Source organism: Hemitrygon akajei, chromosome 3 (assembly GCF_048418815.1).
Source record: "Hemitrygon akajei chromosome 3, sHemAka1.3, whole genome shotgun sequence".
Taxonomy (NCBI): Eukaryota; Metazoa; Chordata; class Chondrichthyes; order Myliobatiformes; family Dasyatidae; genus Hemitrygon; species Hemitrygon akajei.
This window is the reverse complement of record NC_133126.1, coordinates 143,499,414-143,518,842: the sequence shown is the minus strand read 5'-3', so window position 1 is coordinate 143,518,842 and position 19,429 is coordinate 143,499,414. Positions and strand designations below refer to the sequence as shown.

Sequence of the window (19,429 nt, the reverse complement as noted above, 5' to 3'; positions counted from 1 at the left end):
AAATTTAACATTTCTTCTGCCTGCATATGAATCCATATTCAACCCGTAAACACCACTATCACATCTGTTTCCACTACTATGCCTGTAGATGTTCTAATCAGTTACTTTCATGTAAAGTACCAAATATCTTCACAGCAAGATTCGAAGCAAGGCGGCTGCAAGTGGAATGGCTAAAGATTCCCAGAGTGAAGGCATTTTACTACTCAGGGTAAAGAGAGGCAAGACTGCGCAGGTGCATGATGTCAGCCTGTAGTGCGGGAAAAGTTTAAAAAGAAAACCACCATATCCAGCGGGCAGTGGAGTGAGAGGGCAGCAGAGTTATAGGGCTTTGGCTCAATGGGCTTAGGCGGTAAAGGGACAAGGCGAGGTAGGTTTACCTGTGTTAATCGTGGAAAGGAAATGTGTGTGTGAGGCCAGTGTTCTGTGCTTGGTGTCAGATGTGGGAAGTTCTGGAGTCTCCCAGCCTCCCGGACAGCCACAGCTGCAGCCCCTAAGGGACCGCATTAGGGAACTGGAGTTGCAGTTCGATAACTTTCATCTGGTCGGGGACAGCAAAGAGGTGATAGGAAGGAGTTAGATGCAGGTGGTCACACCGGGGCCACGGGAGACAGACAGTGAGTAATGGTCAAGAGAGGGAAGGGGAACAGTCAGGTACTAGAGAGAACCCTGTGGCTGTCCCCCTGAATAATAAGTACCCCTGTTTGAATACTGTTTGGGGGGGGGGGGGGGGGGGGGAGAGAAAGAGACAACCTACCTGGGAGAAGCAACAGTGGCCATGCCTCTGGCACAGAGTCCTGCCCTGTGGCTCAGAAGGGTGGGAAAGGAAGATGAAGGAAGTAGTGATAGGGGACTCTAATAGTTAGGAGATCAGAGAGGCGATTATGTGGACGCAGGAAAGAAACTCCGATGGTAGTTTGCCTCCCAGGTGCCAGGGTTCAGGATGTTTCAGATAGTGTCCACGATATCCTGCAGTGGGAGGGAGAACAGCCAGAGATCGTGGTATATATTGGTACCAATGACATAGGTAGGAAAAGGGAAGAGGTCCTGAAAACAGATTACAGGGAGTTAAGAAGGAAGTCGAGAAGCAGGACCACAAAGGTAGTAATCTCAGGATTACTGCCTGTGTCATGTGACAGTGAGTATAGGAATAGAATGAGGTGGAGGATAAATACGTGGCTGAGGGATTGGAGCAGGTGGCAGGGATTCAGATTTCTGAATCATTGGGACCTCGTTTGGGGCAGGTGTGACCTGTACAAAAAGGACAGGTTGCACTTGAATCCCAGCAGGACCAATATCCTGGCAGGGAGGTTTGCTGAGGTTGCTGGGGAGAGTTTAAGCTAGAATTGTTGGGGGGTGGGTGGGAACTGAACTGAAGAAACTGGGGAAGAAGTGGTTGGCTCACAAATAGAGAAAGCTTGTAGAGCGTGCGAGAGGGAGGGTAGGTAGGTGATAGAGAAGGGATAAGTTCAGTCCAATGTCTGATTTCTGCCTGTTTTAATACAAGAAGCATCATGAACAAAGTGGATGAGCTTAGAGCATGGATCAGTACTAGGAGATATGATGTAGTGGCCATTACGGAGACTGGAATAGCTCAGGGACAGGAATGGTTACTTCAAGTCCTGGGTTTTAGATGTTTCAGAAAGGACAGGGAGGGAGGCAAAAGAGTTGGGGGTGTGGCACTGTTGATCAGAGATAGTGTCACAGCTGCAGAAAAGGTGGATGTCATGGAGGGATTGTCTACAGAGTCTCTGTGGGTGGAGGTTAGGAACAGGAAGGGGTCAATAAATCTACCGGGTGTTTTTTTTTATATAGGCTGCCCAATAGTAACAGGGATATCAAGGAGCAGACAGGGAAACAGATCCTGTAATAACAGTGTTGTCATGGTGGGAGATTTTAATTTCCCAAATATCAATTGGCATCTCCCTAGAGGAAGGGGTTTAGATGGGGAGAAGTTTGTTAGGTGTGTTCAGGAAGGTTTCTTGACACAATATGTAGATAAGCCTACAAGAGGAGAGGCTGTACTTGATATGGTATTGGGAAATGAACATGGTCAGGTATCAGATCTCTCAGTGGGAGAGCATTTTGGAGATAGTGATCACAATTCTATCTCCTTTACAATAGCATTGGAGAGAGATAGAAACAGATAGTTAGAAAAGCGTTTAATTGGAGTAAGGGGAATTATGAGGCTATCAGGCAGGAAATTGGAAATAGATGTTATCAGGGAAAAGTTCAGAAGAAATGTGGCAAATGTTCAGGGGATATTTGTGTGGAGTTCTGCATAGGTACATTCCAATGAGACAGAGAAGTTATGGTAGGGTACAGGAACCGTGGTGTACAAAGGCTGTAATAAATCTAGTCAAGAAGAAAAGCTTACAAAAGGTTCAGAGAGCTAGGTAATGTTAGCGATCTAGAAGATTATAAGGCTAACAGGAAGGAGCTTAAGAAGGAAATTAGGAGAGCCAGAAAGGACCATGAGAAGGCCTTGCCAGGCAGGATTAAGGAAACCCCAAGGCATTCTACAAGTATGTGAAGAGCAAGAGGATAAAACGTGAAAGAATAGGACCCATCAAGTGTGACAGTGTGTATGGAACTGGAAGAAGCAGCAGAGGTACTTAATGAATACTTTACTTCAGTATTAACTGCAGAAAAGGATCTTGGCAATTATAGGGATGAGTTGCAGTGGACTGAAAAGCTTGAGCATGTAGATATTAGGAAAGAGGATGTGCTGGCGCTTTTGGAAAGCATCAAGTTGGATAAGTCGCCGGAACCAGATGAGATGTACCCCAAGCTACCGTGGGAGGCGAGGGATGAAATTACTGAGCCTCTGGCGATGATCTCTGCATCATCAACGGGGACGGGAGAGGTTCCGGAGGATTGGAGGGTTACGAATGTTGTTTCCTTATTCAAGAAAGGAAGTAGAGATAGCCCAGGAAATTATAGACCAGTGAGTCTTACTTCAGTGGTTGGTGAGTTGATGGAGAAGATCCTGAGAGGCAGGATTTATGAACATTTGGAGAGGCATAATATGATTAGGAATGGTCAGCATGGCTTTGTCAAAGACAGGTAGTGCCTTACGAGCTTGATTGAATTTTTTGAGGATGTGAATAAACACATTGATGAAGGTAGAGCAGTAGATGTAGTGCATATGGATTTCAACAAGGCATTTAATAAGGTACCCCATGCAAGGCTTATTGAAAAAGTAAGGATCCAGAACTGGCTTGCCCACAGAAGGCAAACAGTGGTTATAGACAGGTCATATTTTGCATGCAAGTTGGTGACCAGTGGTGTGCCTCAGGGATCTGTTCTGGGACACCTAGTCTTTGTGATTTTTATAAATGACCTGGATGAGGAAGTGGAGGGATGGGTTAGTAAGTTTGCTGATGACACTAAGGTTGAGGGTGTTGTGGATAGTGTGGAGGGCTGTCAGAGGTTACAGCAGGACATTGATAGGATGCAAAACTGGGCTGAGAAGTGGCAGATGGAGTTCAACCCAGATAAGTGTGAAGTGGTTCATTTTGGTAGGTCAAATATGATGGTACAATATAGTATTAATGGTAAGACTCTTAGCAGTGGAGGATCAGAGGGATCTTGGGATCAGAGTCCATAGGACATTCAAAGCAGCAGCCTAGCTTGACTCTGTGGTTAAGGCGGCATACGGTGCATTGGCCTTCATCAACCGTGGGATTGAGTTTAAGAGCTGAGAGGTAATGTTGCAGCTATATAGGACCCTGTTCAGACCCTACTTGGAGTACTGTGCTCAGTTCTGGTCACCTCACTACAGGAAGGATGTGGAAACCACAGAAAGGGTGCAGAGGTTACCTGGATTGGCAAGCATGTCTTATGAGAATAGGTTGTGTGAAATTGACCTTTTCTCCTTGGTGCGACGGAGGATGAGAGGTGACCTGATAGAGGTGTACAGGATGAGAGGCACTGATCATGTGGATAGTCAGATGCTTTTTCCCAGGGCTGAAATGGCTGCCACAAGAGGGCACAGGTTTAAGGTGCTGGGGAGTAGGTATAGAGGAGATGTTAGGTGTTAGGGGTAAGTTTTTTTTTAAAACCAGAAAGTGCGTGGAATGGGCTGCCGGCAAAGGTGGTGGAGGCAGATGTGATAGGGTCTTTTAAGAGATTTTGGATAGGTACATGGAGCTTAGAAAAATAGAGGGCAATGGGTAACTCTGGTAATTTCTAAGGTAGGGATATGTTTGGCACAACTTTGTGAGCCAAATGGACTGTATTGTGCTGTAGGTTTTCAATGTTTCAAAATAAATATATTTATGCCAACCTTAATAATATATAATAGAATTGTTGCCATGATTATAAGGAACCAAGGAATTCATATTGACCAACACATGTTTGGCAAAGAAACAAACATCAACTTACCCAAACACAAATCTTCCAAGTTCCATTAGCCAAAAAGCATTCACCAGGGCTCCAGATGCAACAATAACCTAAAAAAACACAACATTGATATTTCTTTTCACTGATGCTCCTAAGTATGGAATGGTGTAATGTCTCAGGAGACCTTCCCTCCCCACCCCGCCCCACGACTATCAGACTCCCAAATCAAACACCACTTTTACAGCCCCACCCTGGAGTGGAGCAATGCTTTTGTACTCTTAACACCAACTCTCTTGGTTATTCTATCACTGTCATTTTAATATTTTTCTGTACGATAGATTGGACTACAATCTTTGCACCACTCTACTGTTCTATTCTTAAAGTTCGAAGTACATTTATTATCAAAGTAAGCATACTATATACAACCTTAAAATTCATCTCCTTATGACCAAAGACTGATACGAGTTTAAGCGCTGGGGAGCCACAGAGCACACATGCCAGGGAGTCAGGGAATGTAAACCCCAGGGAGTCAAGGGGTATGGGAAGGGGCTAGAAAATCGTGTCTTGAGCAATGAAGATTTAGCTATAATTTGTTAAGAGTGAATTGTTTTTTCTAAACATATACAGAGGATTCCAGATAATTGGTCCGTCAGTTAATAAGGGCAACTGCTTGTTTGGGACAACTCTTAAAAGTTGAAAAACTAATCAAGAAAATAGTTGTGATTCTCCTCAATGATCTTGGATACTGAGCACTTAACTGGGAGAGGAATCTTGCCGAATAGTTTCTAACTAGCATCAGTTGCTTGAACTTATGTGGCTGTCAGACACTACACTGTGTTCAGAGTGAACGGTTTTTAAAAATCGTGTTAGCTGTGTGTGTATGTTCAAAGAGGATTGATTTTTGGTGAGAAATAAGCAGTGAAACAATTGAGAACTGTTTGCTCACTACAGTTTCAAGCATTCAGGCTTGGAGATGCCAGAAATGGCTGGAAGTGAAAATAAAATGATTTCACTATTTCAATAAGTTAGGAGTTATGAAGAATTTGAAAGTATCAACAATCATCTTGATTGTTACAATGAAAATGAAGATGCAATCATTGAAATCATTAAATGAAGGCTGTCCATTGTCTACATTAGGTATCTGCACTAATTTGTTAATTTACAATCTATCAGAAAGATACGGCAGTGCGTTGGCTATTTGTCATATCTGAACATGACGGCGAAACCTGTGCGGGATTGCTTTTAAAAGTGAAAAAGCTGTTGCACTGGGATGGTTCTACTCTCTCAGCCTTGGAAGTTTGGGATTCGGTGATACCAGCAGTTGTTACAAACTGGAAGCTTCCTTGGTTGCAGCAGATAACCATGACTCTTTCTGTAACTTCTACAGACCCTTCGCTCTCCAGGAAACGTTGTAGAACCACCTTCTTGCCCATTGGATCTCACTGTTGGTCACATCTGCTCAATTGGTTGGAACTGACTTCACATGCAAGGACAAGCATGTCCCTATTTCATCAGGGTACGAGACCCATCAGCTACTTTCATCTGCTTTAGCCCGCCTGTCTAAATGGAGTACTGGGATGTGGCCTCTGTCTTATGCAACCAGCTACTTGGAGCCACAGGTGAGAGCCGAGTGCCGGATGGGGATCAAAGGTGAGTAACATAGCAGTATTCTATATTTCATTGAAATACAAAATTCGTTACTCAGTTAAACGGTAGCTTGTCTTTTTATACCTTAACTATTTCTATGAAACTTTGCCTAATTAGGACAGTTGCTTAATTAAGCCTGAACGTACTGGTCCCAGTTAACTGGAATCCACCGTATACTATTAATTAATAAGCTGCAATCCACAGGAATTCTGAAAAAGAATCATATAATGAAAATCTGTTGATGAAATAGGCAAATGCACACTCAATAGCCATCCACAATTCTACAAAAGGGCTTAACACTTGGATAAAATAGTATTTCTACTCACCTGGCCAAAACAGACAAATAAGCTGAAGATTATTGTTCCCAAACTGTAAGAAAAAGGTTGTACAATTTACATCTATAGCTTTCATAACATGATAGAATTCACCCTGCAGTTTGAGGGGGAGAAGCTAAATTCAGATTTATCACTATTAGAGAGGCATGAGAGAGAGGAGTTAGCCGAATTTGATGTGAAGGGGACACTAGCAAGGATATCTATAGCAAGGAGCTTCTGAGAGCAATTCAGAAGGCATGAGATAGATGCATCTCAAATAAGGAGCATTCTAAAAAGAGGATGAGGCAACCATGGAAGTCAAAGCAAAAGAGAAGACATAAATTCTTGCAAAGCTAGTGGAATGAGAAGGTCTTAAAAACCAACAGAAGAAAACCAGAAAAATAAGAGAACAGATGAAATATGAAGACAAGCTAGCCAATAATAGAAGAGGATTCAATTTTTTTTCAGATATATAAAGAGTAAAAGATGGACGAGACTGCTGAAAAATGGTGAACAAACTTAATAAGTATTTTGTGTTAGTCTTCACTGAGTAAGACACCAGCAGTGTGCCAGAAATTTGAGTGTGTCATGAGGCAGAAGTGGGTGTAGCTGCTATTTATAAGGTGATGCTTGGGAAGTTGAAAGGTCTCAAGGTAGATAATTCAGCTGGACCAAATGGGCAACACCTTAGAGTTCTGAAAGGGATAACTGAAGAGATTGTGGAGGCATTAGTAGTGACCTTTCACTAGACTTTTGAATAGTTTTAGAGGGCTGAAATATTACAAATATCATTCCACTCTTTAAGAAGTGAGGTTGGTAGAAGAAAGGAAATTATAGGCCAGTTAGCCTGACTTGAGTGGTTGGTAAGATGTTGGGAGTCCATGAAGGATGAGGTTTTATTCGAGTCACATGATAAAAATAGGTCAAAGTTAGCATGGTTTTCTTAAGGGGAAATCTTGCTTGACAAATGTGTTGGAATTTTTTAAAGAAATAACAACCATTGATGCTGGCTGGCCAGCTGATTTCTTCCAGCATTTTGTGTATGTTGCTTGGATTTCCAGCGTCTGCAGATTTCCTCTTATTAGTAGATGTTGTTTACTTGAGTTTTCAGAAGGCTTTTCAAAAGGTGCTACACATGAGGCTGCTAAACAAGATAGAGCTCATGGTATTTCAGGGCAGATAATAACATGGATAGAAGATTGGCTGGATGGTAGGAGGGAAAGAATGGGAATAAATGGGGCTTCTTCTGGTTGGCTGCTGGTGGTGTCCTGCAAGGGTTGTTATTGGGACTGCCTCTTTTTACATTATATGTCAATGATTTAGATAATGGAATTAATGGCTTTTTGGCTAAGGTTGCAGACGATATGAAGATAGACAGAGGGGCAAGTAGTGTTGCGGAAGCAAGGAGTCTGCAAGACTTCGACAGCTTGGGAGAATCGGCAAAGAAGTGGCAGCTGGAATACAATGTCGGAAGGTGTATGGTCATGCACTTAGTTAGAAGGAACAAAGGCAGACTATTTTCTAAATGGGGAGCCAATTTAGAAATCAGAGGTGCAAAGGGACTTGAGAATAAATGTGCAAGATTCCATAAAGATTAACGTGTAGGTTGAGTTGGTGGTAAGGAATGCAAATGCAATGTTAGCATTTATTTCAAATGGACTACAATATAAAAGCAAGGATATAATCCTGAAACTTAGAAGGCATTTGTCAGACCGCACCTAGAGTATTGTGAGCAGTTGTGAGCCTCTGTATCTACACATTTCTTTCTTTATCAATCTTTTTATTAATTAAAGAGTACATACATACAGACACACACACACACACACACACACACACACACATAAATAAATAAATAAGAGAATTATCTCAAATATCTACATCAATAACAATTCATATAAAGGTAAAATAAACATTATCAAGATCATACATAGTATTAATTTAATAGTATGTAATAAAGAATGAGATAATTGATTCTCTTATCATTTCATGAAAAGAAAGAAGATAAAGAAACTTTTATAATTTTAATATACATAAAAAAACCACTAAACAAAAAAAAAAGAGAAAAAGGGAACTGGGCAGCTCAAACTGAGAGTGAAAGCAAGAAAAAAGAAAAAACTTTCTGATCAAATCCAACATTTCGAGGAGGTAACTGGAAGAGCCAAAACAATTCCAGTAATGTATGAAGAGAATTTGATGGCTGTAGGCATGTACTCGCTGGAGTTCAAAAGAATGAGGGGGTATCTCATTGAAACCTATCGAATATTGAAAGAAAGGCTTAGATACAGTGGGCATGGAGAGGATATTTTCTGTAGTGTGGGAGTCAAGAACAAGAGGGTACAGCTTCAGAATAGAGGGACATCCCTTCAGAACAAAGATGAGGAGGAGTTTCTTTAGCTAAAGGGTGGTGAATCTGCAGAATTCATTGCAAGAGGCAACTGTGGAGGCAAGTCACTGGGTATATTTAAAGTGAAGGTTGATAGATTCTTGAGTAAGGATGTGAAAGGTTATGTGGAGAAGGCAGGAGAATGTGATTGAGAGAGATAATAAATCAGCCATGATGGAATAACTGAGCAGACTTGATGGGGCAAATGGCCTAATTGAGCCCCTATATCTTATGGTTTTTCAGATCATAACTCCACCTATGTTTAAAAACTGCTATTTTTAGTCCTAATTTAAAAGGAAAAATCAATCTTTACTTTTGGTCTTACCGCATTCCAAATACTCTGTCCAGTAAAAATCCTCCAAGAAAGCAAAGGATAACATTGGGCCAAGAATACCAGGCATATAGCTCCATGAATTTAACAGTATTCACATGCATATCCTGTAAGATAAAGATCAATATTTTCTTAAGTTGATTTTCAAATCCTGTTGATAATTCTGAACTCTTACACATGGGCATAGCATTATTTAATTTTGATGTCATTGCATGAAATAACAATCACAATTACTTAATATCATATTAAATGGAATACTTCAAATGCTGGAAATCAGAAGTGAAAACAGTTAAAAAATCCAAAAAGGTTAGAGAAAATTGGCTCAAATCCAAGTTAATAGTCACACTTCCACAAATAAAGCCTCTTCTGCTGAATTTTCAGATAATTTTCAATGATTATTCAGATTTACAATTGTGAGCTAGAGGACAATGAAATTATGCTTCACATGAAAGAATTAAGGATTCATAAATAAGAAAGCAAATGTAAGAGCACATTTTTCCTTATTATCAATATTTTAACTACTTAATTCAAATTATGTGATAAATTCCAATTTCCTGAGTGTGAATTTGAAATTATAAAATGATAACAAAATAATCTAAAATTAAACACTGGTCCCCCGGATCATCAATGAAATATAATGACAATCAAATTAGGTAGTAAATGTTGCCTTGTGAATTTGAGAAAAGGGATACAAAAATAATTTAAAATCACAATTCACTGCAGTTCAGTTTTGTTTGAAATACACCGAAACCATGTGGTTTTTACCCTCGTGACATTCAATTTGAAGTTTGCGATACAACTCATTTCAATTCAGTGTTGCACAGCTAAGTGATTTTAAGCACAGAAATACAGCTTGGATAACTTACAGAAACCTTTAAATACAAATAACTCAACAAGTTTAAGAAAAATATTTACTACAGGAATGTAGTTTCATATTCAACATTACAAAAAGCAATAAAATACACCAGCATTAAAAAAATTACATGCAAATGTTATGTTTGTTCAGTTGAAAATATAGATCTCAAAAATAAGCATATTAAAGTTACCTACTTCACGAGTTAAATAATGGAAAATGACAGTGCCTAGAAATGCATCCCCACTCAAATATATATGGACTGAATTTCCAGAGGTACTGTCGGATTCAACTCTGCAGCACATTTAGCACTATATTTGGTCAAATACTGGACAATTTACTAACCATGCCTGTGTATAGTAAGTTGTTCCTCGGCAAACTGGAGATGAAATTTAAATTTTAAACAGACAATTTTTAAGATATAGATCCTCCTGAAAGGCTGCATATACAATTACTGAAAGCTCAAAGGTGAAGAATTCATTTAATGGACAAAAATGTTTGTTGCACTTCAAATGATTAAACAAAAAAAATCTTTCAATCTACTAGCAGTTGCAAAATTGTCCCAAACTCCCCCCTTTTCAACTCAACAGGACTGTGAAGATCAGTATTTAGCTATTAAGAAAATCAAGAAATATAACATTTATATGGGAGAACACCACCAAACTAAAAGTTCAGTCAAATTCTTACTGAACAGCAGAGCAAACACTTGATCTAATGGTCATATTACATGCAGACATTTCAGTTGAATGACATTACATTTTTGAGAGAAAGTACACTTCCCCAGTGACAAATACGGACTACACGACCACTTCTGCATTTTGACAAGATCTGCTGAACTGTTTCATTTGCACTAATCTTTGACATTTGCACAGAATTGGAGTGCAATGACTGTAAAAGGTTTCAGCTTGTTACAAATTTACCCACATCTCTGATTATGAGTGTCACAGGACTCAGCTCCAAACACACGCATGGTCTGCAATTGTAGTTAAGACACTTAATTGTCAGCAGGACATCTTAAGCATTCAATATAGCAAAGTTTCACAAAATTAGAAGTACTACAGAAATCGCACAAAAGTATCTGAAACAAGCAAACCAATATATTTCTCTAAAATCAGTCAGTCCAATATTAATGATTCAGCTGTTTTACACTTACGTTCATTACTTGGGTTTGTAGAGCAGCTGGGTTATCATAACAGAAATAGCTACCTGTAAAAGAGAAAAATAAAAGCTGAAGTACAGGTCAAGGAACTTGAAGATACAGACAATTCAGAAACAGCTTCTTCCCCTCTGCCAACAGATTTCTGAATGGTCCATGAACACCACCTCATTATTCCTTTTTTTTTGCATTATTTTTGTAATTTATAGCAATTTTATGCCACTGTCTGGTACTGGTCCATAACAAATTTCACACCATCCAAGTCAGTGACGATGAATCTAATTCTTCCAGATATTAATAATTGCCTGCACTTTCATTCGTACATTGACGCCAATTACACCTCAATGACCCTATGATTTCGGTATCTGAAGCCAATGTGAAAGCATCCTTCAGGAGAGTGAACTTATGGAAAGAATCCAGTCCAGATGGGGTACTTGGACAAGTACTAAAGACCCGTGCTGATCAAATCTCTGGAGCATTCACCAATATCTTTAACCTCTTGCAGGCTTCAAATCATACCAATGTCCAAGAACATGGCAACTTGCCTCAATGACTATTGTCCAGTAGCACTTACATCCATGTGATGAAGTGTTTTGAGAGGTTGGTGATGCAACATTATCAAGTTCTGCCTCAGAGGTGACTTAGCTCTGCTTCAATTTGCCTACTAGCACAACAGGTCCAGAGAAGATACTACCGTAGATTCCGTACTACAGAGCGCACCTGATTAAAAGCCGCAGGCTCTAATTTTAGAAAGAAAATCAATTTTGTACTTGTACAAGCCGCACCGGATTTTAAGCCGCAGGTGTCCCACGTTGTAATATGAGATATTTACACAGAAAGATATTACACGTGAGGATTTTTTAACTTTTAATTAAATCCGTATGGTAACATAAACAAATACATATTGCAAATGCTTTTTTTCGAACCGTGCCTGTAACACGGCTACTTTTAAATATACATACGTATCGGTAACACACAAATTACGTTGCGTATACTTTTTTACTGAACAGTGCACGAACAACATTCCAATATCTCCTAACGACTGGTAAAAAATATATATATATATACTGCAGCCTACCAGGAAAAGTTATTGATCGCCTTTAACTTAAAAGCAGCGTTCTCGCGCTGGTCTAATGCGCTCCCCCCCCCACCTTTCCGTTTATCGCAAACCGGTATTTCCCACAAGACGCGGCGAAACCGGATGTGACGTCATAGCATCCCGGGATGTAGTACAGAAAACAAATATACTTAAAACACTAACTTTAACTAGAAAATACTAACAAATGAATTACTAAGCGAAAATATTATAAACTAAATAACTGCCATAAAGGCAGCACAATGCTTTTCTTCGAGTGTTTTCCATGTTGATGAGGGTGAGTACAAATGACTGATTTACAATAATTTAATTGTGAAAGTGCGCTTGATTTATCGTACAATTTCATTGGACCTCTGTGAACTACTCATCAATTTTATTGGTCTACTGTTACGAGGCAAAATGTTTTTGGCGGCATGAAAAAAAAACATGCATTAGCCGCACCGTAGTAAAAGCCGCAGTGTTCAAAGCTGTTCAAAGCGTGGGAAAAAAGTAGCGGCTTATAATCCGGCATCTACGGTATTTCATTGGCTGCTCACTCAACCCCGGAACATCAGGACAGCAAAGATGCATACATCTGGATGCTCTTTACTGACTACAGCTCAGCATTCAGTTCCATCATCCCCACAAAACTAATCAATAAGCTTCAGGACCTTGACCTCAATACCTGTGTGTGCAATTAGATTCTCCATTTCCTTGCTTGTAAATCCCAGCCAGTTCCAATTGGCAACATCTCTATCAGCACAGATGCTGTCTGCTTACCAGCCTGCTCCAGTTACTTCATACTTCTGAATGGGAGGCTAAGAACAGCTCCAATGCCATTTTCAATGTCATCCAAATTAAAGATGGTGATGAATCAGCATATATGAGAGAGTCTGAAAATCTGGCTGAGTGGCGCCACAACAGCAACCTCGTACTCAGTGTCAGCAAGAACAAGGAGCTGGTTACACTGGACAGCAAAGTTTTTCTGAAAGTGTTGCTTCCTCAGAAATATCTTGTGGTTATGATAGACCATTTAAAGCTGAACACAAGTATAATTTCAAACTACTTGTATCATGTAGGAGTTTGGAGAAACAGGAAATTAACTTTTATTGAATATAACATGTTTAGTTGCATAACAGTGCTGATGCTTTGCAATAGTTGAACTAAGCTAAAATATTGTGTTGATGATTTTCATTTGTACTTAGTGTCTGCGGCTTCTTACTTCAGTGTCCAACAACAATCAGCCAGCATTGATGGATTCCAGTTGCCCTGATACCATTTCTGCACTACCGCAATGTCCTGGTGAAACCTTTCACCTTGGTTATCGCTGGCAGTGTCAAGATTTTCACGGTAGAAGTCTGAATGGGAAGGCAGAAATTGGATCTTTAGTGACATGTTGCACTTCATGGTTTTGTATGCTTGAAAGATGATGTCAACCAGCTGTATGTAGTTCGGTGCTCTGTAGTTGACAAGAAAATATTCACTAACATCTTTGAATGCTTTCCATAAGATTTTCTCCAGTCCCACTAGAAGCTCTTCAACTTGCTTATCATTGATAGCCTGCTTGTTTGATGACCAACAAAAATGCCTTCCTTAATCTTGGGGAAACACGAGGAAATCTGCAGATGCTGGAAATTCAAACACCACCACACAAAAAATACTATTGAAACACAGCAGGCCAGGCAGCATCTATAGGGAAAAGTGATGTCGACGTTTCGGGCCGAGACCCTTCGTCAGGACTAACCGAAAGGAAAGATAGTAAGAGATTTGAAAGTAGTGGGGGGAGGGGGAAATGCAAAATGATAAGAGAAGACCGGAGGGGGTGGGATGAAGCTAAGAGCTAGAAAGGTGATTGGCAAAAGTGATACAGAGCTGGAGAAGGAAAAGGATCATGGGACGGGAGGCCTCAGGAGAAAAGGGGGGGGGGGGGGGGAGAAGCACCAGAGGGAGATGGAGAACAGGCAAACAACTAAATATGTCAGGGATGGGGTAAGAAGGGGAGGAGGGGCATTAACAAAAGTTAGAGAAGTCAATGTTCATGCCATCAGGTTGGAGGCTACCCAGCCGGTATATCCATGCCCCTCTTTTCCTTCGCTACATTGACGACTGCATTGGCGCCTCCTCTTGCACGCATGCCGAGCTCGTCGACTTCATTAACTTTGCCTCCAACTTTCACCCTGCCCTCAAATTTACCTGGTCCATTTCCGACACCTCCCTCCCCTTTTTTGATCTTTGTCTCCATCTCTGGAGACGGCCTATCTATTGATATCTACTATAAGCCTACAGGCTCTCACAGCTACCTGGACTATTCCTCTTCCCACCCTGTCTCTTGCAAAAAGGCTATCCCCTTCTCACAATTCCTCCGTCTCCGCCACATCTGCTCTCAGGATGAGGCTTTTCATTCCAGGACGAAGGAGATGTCTTCCTTTTTTAAACAAAGGGGCTTCCCTTCGTCCACCATCAGCTCTGCTCTCAAACGCATCTCTCCCATTTCCCGCACATCTGCCCTCACCCCATCCACCCACTACCCCATTACAAGTCTATCTCCTTTGCCATAGCATTGGAGAGGGATAGGAATAGACAAGTTAGGAAAGAGTTTAATTGGAGTAAGGTGAAACATGAAGCTATCAGGCAGGAAATTGGAAGTATAAATTGAGAACAAATGTTCTCAGGAAAATGTATGTCAGAAATGTTCAGCTGATATTTGCGTGGCATTCTGCATAGGTATGTTCCAATGAGACAGGAACAGGAACCGTGATGTACAAAGGCAGTTGAAAACCTAGTCAAGAAGAAAAGCTTACGAAAGGTTCAAAAAACTAGGTAATGATAAAGATCTAGAAAATTATAAGGCTAGCAGGAAGGAGCTTAAGAATGAAATTAGAAGAGCCAGAAGGGGCCATGAGAAAGCCTTGGCAAGCAGAATTAAAGAAAAGCCCAAGGCATTCTACAAGTATGTGAAGAGCAAGAGGATAGGACATGAGAGAATAAGACCAATCAAGTGTGACAGTGGGAAAGTGTGTATGGAACTGGAGGAGATAGCAGAGGTACTTAATGAATACTTTGCTTCAGTATTCACTACAGAAAAGGATCTTGGCGATTGTAGGGATGACTTACAGCAGACTGAAAAGCTTGAGCATATAGACATTAAGAACGAGGATGTGCTGGAGCTTTTAGAAAGCATCAAGTTGGATAAGTCATCGGGACTGGACGAGATATACCCTAGGCTACTGTGGGAGGTGAGAGAGGACATTGCTGAGCCTCTGGCAATGATCTTTGCATCATCAATGAGGATGGGAGATGTTCCGGAGGAATGGAGGTTTGCAGATGTTGTTCCCTTATTCAAGAAAGGGAGTAGAGACAGCCCAAGCAATTATAGACCGGTGAGTCTTTCTTCAGTGGTTGGTAAGTTTATGGAGAAGATACTGAGAGGCAAGATTTATGAACATTTGGAGAGGTAAAATATGATTAGGAATAGTCAGCATGGCTTTGTCAAAGGCAGGTTGTGCTTTACGAGCCTGACTGAATTTTTTGAGGATGTGACTAAGCACATTGATGAATTTAGAGCAGTAGAGGTAGTGCATATGGATTTCAGCAAGGCATTTGATAAGGTACCCCATGCAAGGCTTATTGAGAAAGTAAGGAGGCATGGGATCCAAGGGGACACTGCTTTGTAGATCCAGAGATAGTTGCACACAGAAAGTAAAGAGTGGTATAGATGGGTCATATTCTGCATGGAGGCTGGTGACCAGTGGTGTGCCTCAAGAATTTGTTCCGGGACCCCTTCTCTTCGTGATTTATACACAGTACCCCGACCTAAGCGTCATCAAAAATCTGTGGATAGACCTCTAAAGAGCAGTTCATGCAAGATGGCCCAAGAATCTCACAGAACAGGAAGCCTTCTGTAAGGAAGAATGGGTGAAAATCCCCCAAGCAAGAATTGAAAGACTCTTAGCTGGCTACAGAAAGCGTTTACAAGCTGTGATACTTGCCAAAGGGGATGTTACTAAGTACTAACCATGCAGGGTGCCCAAACTTTTGCTTCGGGGCCTTTTCCTTTTTGTTATTTTGAAACTGTAAAAGGTGGAAATATAAAAGTAACCTTGCTTAAAATATTAAGAAATATGCCATCTAACTTTATGCCTTTTGGAAATCAGGTCATCTTTTACTCGCTTAGCTATTCACAGTAACAGAAATTTTGACCGGGGACCCCCAAACTTTTGCATGCCACTGTATAAATGACCTGGATGAAGAAGTGGAAGGATGGGTTAGTAAATTTGCTGATGACAAAGGTTGGTGGTGTTGTGGTTAGTGTGGAGGGCTGTCAGAGGTTACAGCGGGACATCGATAGGATGCAAAACTAGGCCGAGAAATGGCAGATGGAGTTCAACCCAGATAAGTGTGAGGTGGTTCATTTTGGTAGGTCAAATATGATGGCAGAATACAGTATTAATGGTAAGACTCTTGGCAGTGTGGAGGATCGGGGGATCTTGTGGTCCAAGTCTATAGGACACTCAAAGCTGCTGCGCAGGTTGACTCTGTAGTTAAAAAGGCATACGGTCTATTGGCCTTCATCAACTGTGGGATTGAGTTCAAGAGCCAATAGGTAATGTTACAGCTTTATAGGACCCTAGTCAGACCCCACTTGGAGTACTGTGCTCAGTTCTGGTCACCTCACTAGAGGAAGGATGTGGAAACTACAGAAAGGGTGCAGAGGAGATTTACAAGGATGTTGCCTGGATTGGCGAGCATGCCTTATGTGAATAGGTTGAGTGAACTCAACCTTTTCTCCTTGGAGCAATGGAGGATGAGAGGTGACCTGATAGAGGTGTACAAGATGATGAGGGGCACTGATCATGTGGATAGTCAGAGGCTTTTTCCCAGGGCTGAAATGGCTAAAACGAGAGGACACAGTTTTAAGGTGCCTGGAAGTAGGTACAGAGGAGATGTCAGGACTAAGCTTTTTACAGCCTGTATTGTGCTGTTTCTATTTTACCCAGGAAAATGCTGACATCAGTGACAAACAGCAATGCTGGATCTATAATTACAAAATACTAAGTTATCTGCCGTAGGCTACCTCTTTAGTGCATTCATAGCCAGCAATAAAGCTTCACAAGATTCCTTCTATTCATAAATTACATCTCAGCAAAACAAAATGTGTGTTGATTTGTAATTTCAGACAACTGAAGGCCAATCAAAATAGCCTAGTTTCCACATGCAAAGGCACAATCCATACTGTTAATGCCAAAGGACTGAGTTTTGCACTTTGGACTATTCTGCCACCCCAGCATATTGTGTACATTTCAATTCTCCCACTGCTCCAATGACCTGAGGTCAATATAGAGGTTTAATACTGTCTGTGTGGAGTTTATGAGTCAAAGCCAAAGTAAAATTTACAATCAGAGTACATACATCTTACCACATAAGATTCTTTTTCAGTGGCATACTTAGCAAATCTACAGAACAGTAACTTGTAAACAGGATCAATGGACAAACAGTGCAAACACAGATATAAACAGCAATAAATAACCAAAACAAGATAAGAGTTCATAATTATTGAAGTTATCCCCTTTTGTTCAGGAGCCTGATGACTGAGGGGTAGTAACTGTTGTTGAACTTGGTGGTGTGAGTCCTAAGGCACCTGCACCTTCTACCTGATGGCAGCAGTGAGAAAGAAAAGAGCATCACCTGGGTGGAGAGGATCTTTGATAATGGACGCTGCTTTCCTATGGGACTGTTTCACGTAGAGGTGCTCAATGATTGGGAGGGTAGAACCATGATGTACTGGGCCGAATCCACCTTTTGAAGGATTTTCTGCTTAAAGGCATTGGGTGTTCCCATACCAGGCCATAATGCAGCCCGTCAGCACACTTTCCACCACACATCTATAGAAGTTTGCCAAGGTTTTTGATGACATACCGAATCGCTACAGACTCCTGACGAAAAACAGGCACTGTCATGCTTTTTTCTCAATTATATTTACATGATAGGTCCAGACAGGTCTTCTGAGACAGAGACAGCCAGGAATTTAAAGTTACTGTCGCTCTCCACATCTGATCCCCGATGATGATTGGTTCATAGACCTCCGGTTTCCCTCTCCTGAAGTCTACAATTAGTTCCTTGCTCTTACTGACATTAAGTGAGAGGTTGTTGTTATTACAGCACAAAATCTAATTTTCAATTTCTCTCCTGTATACCACATTTGATACAGCCCACAACAGTGGTGTCATCAACAAACGTGTATGGTGTTGGAGTTGTACTTAGCCATATTCATTGGTCTAAAGCAAGTAAAGCGGGGGCGGGGGGCTAAGTACACATCCCTGACGGTGCTCCTGTGTTGACGAAGATTGTGGAAATGTTTTGGCAAATCAGGACTGACTGGGGTCTGCAGGTGAGTAAATCCGTTATCAAACTGCACAAGGGGTATTGAAGCCCAGGTCTTGGGAGTTTACTGATCACTTTTGAGTGGATGATGGTGTTAAATGCTGAGCTGTAATTGATAAAGAGCATGCTGATGTATACACCATTACTGCTCTAAGAGCAGGTAAAGACCTGATGAGCCAAATGACCTGCCATATTTATTCAAAAGTACAAGGAAAAAAATGTAACCATTTCTGCAGTCTGCAAATAAAATGAAAAAAACATTCGAATGGAATTTTTAATCAAATGTTCCCATTTACCACTGCTGCACATATACGTGACAGTTGTGCAACCTAACAACTTCGTCCTGGAACAACAACCCGCCCTAAAGGCAAAAGGAACCTTTAATATTATGAACAAGGTCTACATTCACAAGAAAGCTCAATTGGACATTTTTAGCACCAAAAACATATATGAAGCCATACAAATGAAGGAGCAGGGTCGAAACACCGATAGAACTCAACTCGGCAAAAATCCCCCATACAGTTTGTCCCGCGGGAAGCGCGACGGGATAGGGATTGCAGGATCCCAGAAGGTTGCCCGGAGCGGTGGAAATGTGGAATCCTATCCGCAGGTTGGCAGGGGAGTCGGGGAGAATCCCACAGGCCGGGTCCGGAGGAACGTCCAGGACTTCCTGGTAACAGATGCCCCAGGGCGGGTCATCGAAACAAGATCCAAAGTCAGTTGGCTGAAAACTTACCGAAGCCCAAAAAGCACATAAGGATGAGCACCACGAACCGGTGTAGCCCTTGCCGGGGGTCGCACAGGGCCGAGGCGACCCTACCGCAACATGAAACCGGTCGGTCGTCCTGGCAGCCCAGCAAAGACTCCTTCTCCCCCTCTCCTGCCATTTCACCCCGCTCTGCCAAGCCAGCCCGGCGCCGCCCACGTGATCCAGGTCACACTTCCTGG

At 41.4% G+C, this 19,429-nt stretch overlaps 1 protein-coding gene across 3 annotated transcripts in view; it reads right to left on the bottom strand.

The window, feature by feature from the left end:
* The window catches only part of mfsd1 (major facilitator superfamily domain containing 1), a 68,235-nt gene extending 48,806 nt beyond the window's left edge, over positions 1-19,429 (bottom strand). For 2 of the 3 annotated variants that reach the window (XM_073040980.1, XM_073040981.1), the window contains exons 1-5: positions 19,218-19,428; positions 11,023-11,075; positions 9,011-9,123; positions 6,315-6,357; positions 4,384-4,451 (exon numbers count right to left, since the gene is read on the bottom strand). In XM_073040980.1, the coding sequence (XP_072897081.1) occupies positions 4,384-4,451; positions 6,315-6,357; positions 9,011-9,123; positions 11,023-11,075; positions 19,218-19,368 (428 nt within the window). In that variant the 5' untranslated portion in view covers positions 19,369-19,428. Of the gene's footprint in view, positions 1-4,383; positions 4,452-6,314; positions 6,358-9,010; positions 9,124-11,022; positions 11,076-19,217 lie in introns of all 3 variants that reach the window. The other variant, XR_012098353.1, reaches the window with a different exon arrangement.